Source organism: Carassius gibelio, chromosome B7, assembly GCF_023724105.1.
Source record: "Carassius gibelio isolate Cgi1373 ecotype wild population from Czech Republic chromosome B7, carGib1.2-hapl.c, whole genome shotgun sequence".
Taxonomy (NCBI): Eukaryota; Metazoa; Chordata; class Actinopteri; order Cypriniformes; family Cyprinidae; genus Carassius; species Carassius gibelio.
This window is the reverse complement of record NC_068402.1, coordinates 19811859-19823907: the sequence shown is the minus strand read 5'-3', so window position 1 is coordinate 19823907 and position 12049 is coordinate 19811859. Positions and strand designations below refer to the sequence as shown.

Below are 12049 nucleotides of genomic sequence, written 5' to 3'. Positions count from 1 at the left end.
ACTATCGGAAGACTACCTCCTCGACTAACAACAAGCCATCTGTCCATGCTCAGTTGACTGCATATCTTGACCTGATCGCCGAGCAGGACTCAGTCCCATGCTTTGGCTTTTGGCAGCAGCACAGTTCCCTGCACTCTATCAGCTTGCCACACGTGTATTCTGTATTCCTGCCACCAGTGCACCCATTTAAAGGGCATTTAGCAAAGGGAAGACCTTACTTTTTCCAACAAGGTGTAGAAGAAGGATTCGGGTACTGAAATGGCCAGCCTGCAGTCTTGATCTTTCACCCATAGAAAACATTTGGCACATCATAAAGAGGAAGATGCAACAAAGACCTAAGACAGTTGAGCAACTAGAAGCCTGCATTAGACAAGATTGGGACAACATTCCTATTCTTAAACTTGAGCAAACTGTCTCCTCAGTCCCCAGACGTTTGCAGACTGTTATAAAAAGAAGAGGAGATGCCCCACAGTAGTAAACATGGCCTTGTCCCAACTTTTTTAAGATGTGTTGATGCCATGAAATTTAAAATCAACTTATTTTTCCTTTAAAATTATACATGTTCTCAGTTTAAACATTTGATATGTCATCTATGTTGTATTTTGAATAAAATATAGAAATTTGAAACTTCCACATCATTGTTTTCTGTTTTTATTCACAACCTGTACAGTGTCCCAACTTTTTTGGAATCGGGTTTGTACATGCATGTTTGTACGTAGGAGAACTTTACTGTCATATACACAAGTAAGATTTAAGTATTATGCTTCTTACAAACAGCACACACCACATTCATTTGCATTTATTTAGAAGTAAATACACAGATGAATAACCATATACAAATTAATGTGTTTACAGTCAAATTTAGACAATAAATAACTTTGGTACTGTATAAATGTTTATTATAGATTTCAGCACATTGTATAGTATTGTGCTTTGCTCTTTTGAAGTTCAAGATAAGCACAAGAGCAATTACTCATTTTGAGCATGCCTGTTGTCAACGCCTACTAACTTTCATTTTCATTCATCAAAAACACAAAGAAATCGGAAAACAACTGAACAAAGACACGTATAACAACAACACCACTATTAAGCAAGTGGCAAGTGTTTTTTTGTTTATTATTCGAGATGAATAAATTCATCATGGGTGCCAAAATAGCAATACACTTAATTGTTGTCTTTTATGCAATGACAAAATACTAAAAGTTTCACACAATTGTTGTAGTATAATGTCTAATTTATAGCAAATTACTGTACTTTCATTTCCAAAACATTTGTTTTCTTTGCATTTTAAATGATTTTACACTGCAGCAGGCAAGTTTAAATCGGTGGAAATGTATACTTATAAACCAAAGACACTTCTACAAGGTAAAAGAAACATTCACCTTTCTGTGCAATGTTGGCATACTTATAATACAACACACAAAAATAAGCTACAAGGTAAATACAGTTAATTCCTTCTCTGGAACCCAGCTCATCCTCACGATAATGTAACATGACACTCAACAACAGAATAAAGAATGCTGTACCGGACTGATGCAGATACGAGTTGCAAACTATGAATCCATGACAGAAAGCACAATGCTTGTTCGACTCCTAATATTATATCAACATCCAACATAACATTAATCTTAAGGAACTACTTTAGTACATATAAGCATTCCTAAAGGTGTTGTTTAACCCCTATGGCCATTAGATAATCTTACCAACCTTTAGAGCTTTGGATGGGGGAATGCGCAAGGCAAATGTATTGATTTCATGAAGATAAAAGACTTAATATTCACCAACCTCCAAGTGGACATTTTCTTAAATAAACTCAAACTCTTTAGACCGATTTATTTATTTTTATAACCTCGAATTGCTTTTCACAATCTGTCTCTAAATTTTGTTTCCATTCATGCTTTCAATTACACTCATTCTTTCTTTTACATTTGCCTCCAATGTTTTTTTTTCTTTTTCAAAATGCTTTCTCATCTCTCATGTCAGTAACACTTGACATTCAATCTCCCAGATTCAGTGATCAAAGGAAACGTCATTGTGAATTACTTCCTCTTTAATAAAAAAAAACAACAACATTCAGTGGGTAACAATATGCCGAACAGAAATTATAAACACCATAAAAAAAAAATGAAAGCAAGAATGATGATCGTAACTCTCTTATTGATTTGCTTGCTGAGCAGATGCAGTTGACCAAACATCTTCATAATGCAAGCATAGCATTCTATGAGGTTACAAAAATAACTCACCGGTCCAGCAGTGAGACACCACCGATATACAACACAGAAATACACTGCATTACTGTTTGTATAAGGTATTATGGTTGCCTGGAGGGACAGATCTAAGACCAGTGTACAGTCTTACATTTGCTGTATGATGCAAGGAGCATGGTGGACATGAGAGCAGCTCTTGTGCAGTGAAGATCCAAAGCAGCACCAATAAACTTTAATAGCCTAAGACAAGCACTCTCAATGCTGCAGTGCTAATAACCACAGCCTAATGGCACTTTTGTTTGTTTGCTGTGCTAGCAATAAGGATTATCCAAACACCAAGCTCCCAAACAGCATCAGCTAGTGTAATTATTTCATTTTTCTTTCAGAAACAGGATACACATAACATAATGCATACAAAATTGTAAATAGGCTTACATACGTATTTAAACTCTCTTAGTGAAGAAGCTCTTCACTATACTAACTTATACTGTATATTCCTATGGGCAACCCCTGTTCACAGTAGCCTGTGTTAAGAAACAGCTAGAGGGGTGTAATCAGTCATCTGCCTGTGTGTGTGTGTGTGTGTGTGTGTGTGTGTGTGTGTGTGTGTGTGTGTGTGTCTGTGTGCATGATCAGCACAACTAGAAGTGCAACACTCATGAATCTGCTCTAACTTTTTGCTACAGACAGTATGTTACATCAACACATTAAAGATATTTCTAATCTGCCATTACAGAGGGCACTAAGTGGCTGTTGTTTAACATTGTTTTAGTTAATGCGTCTAAATAATTCCATGGGAACACAATGAAAAAGTGTGTTCCTTGAACATTCATGCATAATGCATAAATGTAATTATTCTAATTTAATTGTGGATGTATTGCAGGGTGATACAGTAAACATATACACACACATATCATATTGAAAGCAAAAAAAGCAGGTTTAATGAACAAAATTAAATTACACTGTTTGTGATGCATGCTTTTCCATACACTCTCTCATAGCCACTAGCAAATTTGGTACTGGATGTAATTTTTATTATTATAAAAAAATATATATTAAGAAAAATCACCAGTTATATTAATACGAAGTGTCATAATAGCCAAGGGAAGAAACAGTGCTCTTTTTTTTTTTTATAAAATGCCATGGGTAGTTTTTTTCTATTTATGAAAACAAACTATTATCAGTAGCATTAACCTGATTATGAAAGCAAGGCTTTCAACTTATCTACCAGTTATCTTTTATCAAGTGCACCACACCACTGAAAAATTTGCATATGTATAAAATATAAAGCTATATAAATATTTATTACATAGCCACTAACTTATTGTTATTAGGGTTTGTAAAGACATTCATATAAAGCCACAATTTAAATGTCTACAAAAATAATTTCAAGTATTTAAGCAGAAACCTTTATGTGTGAAACTTAAATTTAGTCAAGTGAGTTAGACTGATAATATAAACTGTTCAGGCAAAGTGGCCAAAAAGGTAAATTCATCACTACTCAGTATGAGACAGTCCAATTATAATATGTGTAAAAGCTTATAGTCAATTAAAATCAACATACATTAGAGAGAAAGAAGAATGTCTTTATTGATTATGCACTAAGACTGCTGAACAAAGGCTCTTTCAATTATTTCCAATAAACAGGCCTACATCCAAGTACAACTACCTTAAATGAAGACAAAAACAAAAGAAGAGGCCTAGACTCCATGTTTTATATATCTATGGATGAAAACCAAGAGGCCCTAAAATTAAGAAAGAACCAGTAGCCTAACCAACATGAAAACAATACAACTAAATCAAAGTTTATATAAAATGCCTGGCAGGACTAAAATCAACTTACAAAATATTCCAAGAAACAAAGACTAAGTAAAAATTGAATTCATTGTAGGAAGAAAAAGTTTACTTACTTAAGCCCTGGAATGTCCAATATATTTGTGAGGCCTGTCCAGTTTATGTCCAAAAGCTGTATGAAAAAGAGAGAATCAAGCATTTAAATAACTTAAACAAATGGTTAACAGAGAGAAAATACAGGCATATCTGTTCAGAGGAGAGAAACAAGCACAAACCAGATGACACAAAAAGACAACCAACAATGAAATATGTCTAGACATGCCTGATGCTGTAATCAACCTGGATGTTAAGTCTCACTCTAAAACAGCACATAAATAACACTACTATGTTTGTGACTGCAATTAGAACAATAAGTATCCCAGTGCACTAGAACATTAACAAAAAAGAGGAAAGGCTGGAAAGAAACAAAGTACAGAAATATAAACCATCCATTATAATGCGGATAGACGTAATATAAAACATTTATTTTAGCCTCTTTTCCTCTGTGAATGTCAGTGTCGCCCACACTGCAGGGGATATATGAAGAGAGGCCACCTCTGCAGTGCATCACAAACTACAGTCAGACCGCAGGACACTGGACACCTCGCAAAGAACTCAAACTCAATGAGACAAGTGTAGGAAAACTCACTAAAGCCTTCATTCAGAACCAGCAGCAGAATGTGAGCTAGAATCAGGCTGAGCTGTGATAACCTGCAGTGAAATTAGCCCTGCTACTAAACTGGTACTGACAGACTGTAGAATCTGGGTCACTGACGCTGACTGTCTGCCACTGCTATATGCACACGGTAGAACTGTTAAGACCAGTTTATGCTGTTTAGCAAGCCTTTAAATAGAATCTCAATCCTGCAGTTTTGCAAAAGACAAATGTCTTTAATAAGTTTCTCTTCATTTATAACTTTTTTTTCCAATGTTTTCATCTAAACTAATAACATGCATGTTATATCCTATTCCATCTAAGCTCCTAAAAGAGGTGCTTCCAGAAGTCATACATCCTCTTCGGTCTATTATTTAAGGGGTCATATGATGTTGCTAAAAGGAATTTTTTTTGTGTGTATTTGGTGTAATGCAATGTGTTTATGTGGTTTAAGGTTAAAAAACACATTATTTTCCACATACTGTACATTATTGTTTCTCCTATATGCCCTGCCTTTCTGAAACGAGTCGATTTTTACAAAGCTCATTGGCCAGCTATCCAGAGCGTTGTGATTGGCTGAACGCATCAAGCATGTGACAGAAATGTTGCGCCCCTTACAATACTGTAATGCTGTATGTCCCAGCTCCATGAGACAAAACGAGCCATTTGTTCCATCCAGTGGGGACATAATTACGGATTATAATGAGTTTATTTTTTATCTTTTTATGCGTTGCATTGAGTGTCACGCAACGTTAACATAAAACCATGTTTGCATTTGTGATTGGAGAAACAACAAGCTGTAACAGTTACTCTACACTGCTCAAAACTGCGTTTGAATCATCAGTGTCAAATTCTCTACAAATGAAAACGTACGAACAATGTCTCAGGATATGTCCATACAATGGAAGTCATTGGGATCCACTGCTGTATGGTTTTCAACATTCTTCAATATATCTTCAATTATATGCCACAAAAAAAAAGAAACACACACACACACACACACACACAAATCAAAATTCAGGTTTGGAACAACATGAAAGTGAGTAGTTTGGGTGGACTATCACTTTAATATTAAACAATTCCCAGAAACTAAATTATATAATTTACCTGTACTTCAATACAAATTCCAACATAATTCTAATGCAGTAATAAAACATAATATTCAGAAATAAAAAAGATCTACAACATCTCTTCTGCATGCACTCATTACGAGGACTCTGTTATGTACTTTGAAAAGTTTAAATATGTCTTGCTGTTTAACAAGAACCAAGTCACTGCCCACTCAAATTCCACACTGACATCTGATCTTATGCCTTATCTTCTTTCATTATTCACAATCTTATCTGATAGCAGTCTCTTCAGATATCCTCAAAACACTCTTTCATTAAAATCCTTAATCCTTAACCCTCACCTAGGTTTTTTTGTACAATACACATTTAAGTTAATTGAATAATTTCAAGAGCTGTATCTCATTATGCTGTATAACATATTATTTGCAATAACTGCAAACAACAGCATTTCAGACACAACGCTCATTTGTATGTTGTGGTAAAATAGATGTTTTTTGGGAAAATGCTCACATTCAAATCCAAGTTAAACAAAGTTGCAGGAAAAGAGGCAGTACATGTCAAAAAGGGAATATATATGACCACACACTGATAAAACAGTTCCAGACTTTATCAGAAAACAGTTACTTCAATTTTCATCAGGCAAAAATACAGACAACATTATCAAGGTAGTAATAAATGTGTTGGTCAACTCACTGGCTTCTTGAGGAAGAAGAGGGAAAGAGCACCAACCAGAGGCATATTCCCCAAAAGTGGCTCAAGAATCACCCGCAGAACTCCATGTATCTATTCATACATGCGGCCAAGCACACACACAGAGAGATTGACAGACACATCAAATTACATTTTGAAACACTGATAAGGATTCTCACTAGAGGTTTGGTGTGTACCTTACTCCAATTAAGACAATATGTGACCCTGGACCTATAAAATTTTTATAAAAAAATCGAAGTATTGATAAAATTGCCTTTAAAGTATTCCAAATGAGGTTCTTAGCCATGCATATTACTGATCAAAAACTAAGTTTTAGTTTATTTACAGTAGGAAATTTACAAAATATCTACATGAAACATGATCTTCACTTAATGTCCCAATGATTTTTTGGCATAAATGAAACTTTGACACATACAATGAATTTTTGTCTATTGCTACAAATATACCTCAGCAGCTCTAGGCTGGTTTTGTGGTGCAGGGTCACATATCAAATATTCTCAATTAAAAAAAAAGCTAAAAAGATATGTATGTAAAATTGGCATTCACCATTCACCATTGCTGCCTTAATTAGGAACAACCCACTTCATCAGCCTTGGAGACTTCAAATGGAATGACATAACTGTGTTTTCTTAATATCTTTGTCTTATTTTCCTGTAATTTCCTTCTAAGGATGGATATTATTTTCTGCAAAATGAGAAAAAGATTTTTGGCATGAGACAGCAGTGCTGTCAATCTAACCACTACGCGCCCCAGGCTGATGATGAGTGTTTCAGGATCCTGACTGATGCATTTATTATTTTGCATCTGACAGCAGACATGCTCTGTAATAGACATTTCACCTTCACAACAGAATTATGAGCTTCTGTTTTGAACAATCATCCATTACCAAAGAGCTTGTAATGAGAACAAATAACTCAAGGGAATGTCCTGTCTCAAGTAGTCCTTTATGAAATCATAATATGTGGAAGAGGTTATAAAGGTCAGTCAGTGTATATATGAACTCTTTTTTTTTTTTTCTTATAATTTTTCTTACTTTTTTTCTTACTCTATTTTTATTAATTTCTTATTTGTATGTAAAGCACTTTGAATTTCAATTTGTGTATGGAAGTTGTAAACTTGCCCCACCTTACTCACTAATTTACATTTCGTGACATGTAAAAAACAAAGTTTCAATAAAATGTTTATTATATTATTGAAAATCTTTTACCAGTGGCTCTTAAAGCCATCAAATCTGCTATTTATGAGATGGCAGACTCAGACTTCCCTGTGTAACTATTGTAGAGACGAATGGGAATGCTAACAGCTCTCTCCAGGTATTATAGACCTCCTTTACATATAGTAAAAAATACATCATACATAAACACAGCATGCTGTCACACAAGGAGTATACTATGCAATGCATTTAATGGGACAGGATGAAACAAGTCCATAAATCATGTACAAAACGGTCATTGTGTGTGAGCATCTGTGTATATATCTGATCATGCACTACAAACAGTACAAGGGCATTTAAGTATTTGGTTACACGCCTCCCTATAAATACACACACACCCTTTCTGTAAAAATAAAAATAGGCTCCGTTCTACAGTCGACTGGATTCTTTCCATGAAACACGTGGTTGCTTCACAATATAGGAAAAAGCTTCCCTGTATCCAACAAATTAACTCTCTGGCCTTGGCGAATATAATCCATTGGGTCATTGAGACAAACTCAATGGAAGATGCCATACATAACAGAGCCGCTGTGTATCTGTTGTGAACAAATAACTGTGCAATCCTACTGCTGTATGTGGCACAAGAGCAGAGAATTATCACTCCAAAATGTTTTATGAGAATATATAACAATATACCTGTATACTTTTGATCCCTGCTCTACAGTAGAACCTTTTGACATCCACATCGATTTCAGTATTTCCAACATAGCTATAAAAGAAAAGAGAAATATTAAAACCTGTGGGGCAGAAAGTTAAATAAAAGATGAAAAGATGTCAGCATAGCATATTTAATGTGATGTCACCTGATCTGAAGGTCCATGATGATCTGCCGTTTGTCTACGTTCTCAGAGTAAACTTTGACCCCGTTGATTCTGAGAGGCTGTGACAGAGATGAGCACAGATGCCCCGTCAGGCGGTTGACATTTTTTTAACCAGCATGCATTCCTCCACAGAGCCCTGACAACATAAACTATTTCCATCTGACAGCTGGTCAGCTTTTCCAAAAGGTTTAAATTTCTCATGTCAATCTTCCTACTCCTGATGCAATATATATATTTAAGGAGAAGATTTAAAAAAGAATGGCAGTTTTAATCCTAAATTTAGGACTCCTGAGTTTTTGCAAGAGTATTTCACAAAGCGTTTTAGCACTTAAAATAGCTCCTAAATCTGTGAAACTTTAGGAGTAGTGAAGAGGACTCCTAAGTCCCTAAGACCAAGCCCTAAACTATCGTAAAATGTCTGTTGCCGACAATCTGCCTCTGAACATTAACATTTTAGAAAATGACATTTTACGATAATGACCTTTTGAAAAGGTATCACCTTTGGTTTTGGAAGTTATCCGAGCTGAAAATAGTCCTTTGATTATATCTTTGTTTTCATCAACCAGTTGGGCAAGAAGTAACAGCTGTTCTTGAATCCAGTTTGTCTTTTGTTTTTATGTTTGCATGTATTATATATAATTAACTCTGTTAATTAAAAGACTGTTTATATGCATATCCGCTAATTGTTTTTGATTATATTATAAGAGGCTGACAATTAGATGAACATATACATGTTTAATTAGTGACACTTAGCCTGCATCTTAAAATCTTTATTTGAATGTGGCAATAACATTTTTTATTTTTAAAACTTGTTCTTGAACCCTTATTTATTTGTGCTCTTCAATATTTCTATGAATAAATCTCTGACAGTGATCAGCCAATCACTGTGCACATAATTAGTAACCATGCTGACATCATCCATAGCAAGGTCAGCCCTGCCCTTACTCTTAGCTTATGACTTCTTCTATTCCTAAGTAAAAGTTTGTTTCAGCAGCTTTGTGAATAGGTTTCAAGAGAAAACTCTTAGCTAAAAACTTTTACTGCTATTTAGGAGAACTTTTTTATTTTTGGGTGGACTAAAAATTCTTCTTTAATTATTAATAGGGATAGTGGTAAAAGTACAGGAAATAATGGGGAGAAGAGGTGGAGACCAATGTCATCTGTCTGAGCAAAACTACTAAATGTGGCCACATGTGGGCTCACTGCTAAGCCATGGTGCCAAAACGGATTTTACTCCCTTTCAAGATTATTCTTGGCTCGATAAGTGGATATGTTAAATCACAAGCTGACTGAGAGGAGAAAGGTGCCAAAAAAGGTGTATGCAATATGTTGGTGTCTATACAGTGGGAGACAGACTGGGTCAAAGCTCCATAAAATACAAGGAAGTATGACTGATGTTGTATTAAACATCATGAACATAGATTTACATGTTCTCTAATAGGATGCACTTTATAAGCATTTAATGTTATAGGCCGTGAGAACTCTGTATGCATACATACCTTATCTCCAAGATCGATCTTGGTGAAGCTGAATGTACTGAGGTGGGCATTGGCTTCCTTGATTGCTGGCTCAATTGTTTCTTTAAACAGCTTCTCCACAAACTGACACAAGTAAGGCCACATCTGTTTCACTGTCTGAAAGGCAAAGAGTGTACCGGCTCAGTACTATGCAACTGAGTAAACTGAGGCACTTAGAGCATCTTCATTTCTAACTGTAACTGACTTAAGTTTGATAAATAAGCTGCTCTGAAACTCATTAGTCATTAGAAAAGTTTAACTGTTGTTTTATACCCTCTTGACTACATTTGCTAAAAACAAAATCCTCAATGTGTGTAAAATACATTTTTCCACAACAAGGTTGTGTGACACAAGGTTCACAGTTTTCATTTAAAAGGCTGGAGGACATGTTGTAACTTGACTAACTGTAAATACTCCAGACATTTGGAAACTATTCTCCATGACAACATAACAGGTAACCATACTCGGAAGGAACAAATTGAAATATTAAAAAATAAATTAAGCATACCATGCCTGAGAGCAAAGTAATATAATCTAAAACCTTTGAAATAAGTTTGAGATGTAGAGAGCCAAATATTCAAAAAGAGACATAATTAATTATATTGCATTTATGAGCTTTAAAATGCATGTGAAAGTTAAGGTTGTAATATTAATATGATACAGTACTGTAAGAGTTTTTATCCTTCTCAGTTTGGTCATGTTTAAAAACATCAGTGATTCTGCAGTGTTTCATGTAAATAGTTTTGCATGATTTTGAATGTTGCAGACATACTTTGCAGAAGCGTGAGGCCATCCAGGTTCATAAATTACACCGCTGGGCAAAATGTTAATGAAATATTCAAATCAGGCATGTTTTTGAAGGCTGTGAGCCACTGAATGTATATGTACAATTAATATTTTAAAAAGCCACTGATTTTGACACAGAGGGTGAAAAATAGTTGCTACATGTAGTGTAACATGAGCAAAGCACACTGGATTATAGCACCTGTGTACAACCCGCCAAGAAAGAGAGCGAGAGAGTATCAGATTCTAGAGTATTGACTGCAGACACGAGAGAGCTTGATGATGATTATTAAGAACTCATTAAGAAACAGGCAATTATTATCCAATAATACTCTCACCTTATTTAGCCACTCAACTCTCTCCACATCTGGATAATGAACCTAGTGGAGAAATTGACAAATATATCATATTAATAAAAGAGAGAGGGAACAAGACTGTTCAGTAAATGTGCTGCAGTTTCTCTGAAGAAACCCCTCAGGCTAGATGGCATGAAAAAAAATTATTCAATGTATGACAAAATAAAAAGACTTCCTGTCTAAACATGTGAATGGTTCTCTATACCAAAAATATGGCACCCATATATATTCTGTCCTTTTATTTCACTTCAGCGGTATTATCATGACTACACGTAGAGCAGAAGGATCATGGATGAGCATAGCTGCAGTCAAATCCCTGTATGCGTAAAATGCTTAGCCTGCATTTGTTCATTCAGTGGGAGGGAGCAAGATGACACACCAACACTGCACTTTTTTCATTTCTAAAGCAGTGCCATACAATAACAGTCAATGACGTCATTGTGGTCCAGCATTTTTTTTTTTTTTTGACCCCACTGACTTTCATTATATGGACAATAAAGTTCTTCAAAATATATTTTTTTGTGTTTTACAGAAAAATAAGTAATACAGGTTTGAAACAACATTCTCGCATAGCCAGATCTTCAGACTCACAACAGAAGGTCTGGGAACCTTGGGCGATTTCAATGGCCAAGGACTACCCATGTGGCCATATGGCTGACAGGTAAAGTAAACAATAAGCAATCACTTTCATTTTGTGCTGCATCATGTTTAGGGGCATGGAAATGTCCCCACAATAACAGTCCGATGTGTAAAACTCTTGGACGTATTTTAACGATACTATGCGACAAAGTTTACATATTTCACATACTTTTATAAATCCAGCCTTTAGTTGATCCTGATAAGTGGTCATTGTCAAAGTTGTAACCATGACGGATTTCTTCTT

General features: G+C 35.3%; 1 protein-coding gene across 4 annotated transcripts in view; it reads right to left on the bottom strand.

Moving 5' to 3' along the window:
• Nucleotides 1-12049, bottom strand: part of esyt2b (extended synaptotagmin-like protein 2b) — a 30660-nt gene that overhangs the window by 14575 nt on the left and 4036 nt on the right. For all 4 annotated transcript variants that reach the window (XM_052562395.1, XM_052562396.1, XM_052562397.1 and 1 more), the window contains exons 2-7: nucleotides 11149-11190; nucleotides 10010-10144; nucleotides 8493-8569; nucleotides 8326-8398; nucleotides 6459-6548; nucleotides 4118-4173 (exon numbers count right to left, since the gene is read on the bottom strand). In XM_052562395.1, the coding sequence (XP_052418355.1) occupies nucleotides 4118-4173; nucleotides 6459-6548; nucleotides 8326-8398; nucleotides 8493-8569; nucleotides 10010-10144; nucleotides 11149-11190 (473 nt within the window). The remainder of the gene's footprint in view (nucleotides 1-4117; nucleotides 4174-6458; nucleotides 6549-8325; nucleotides 8399-8492; nucleotides 8570-10009; nucleotides 10145-11148; nucleotides 11191-12049) is intronic.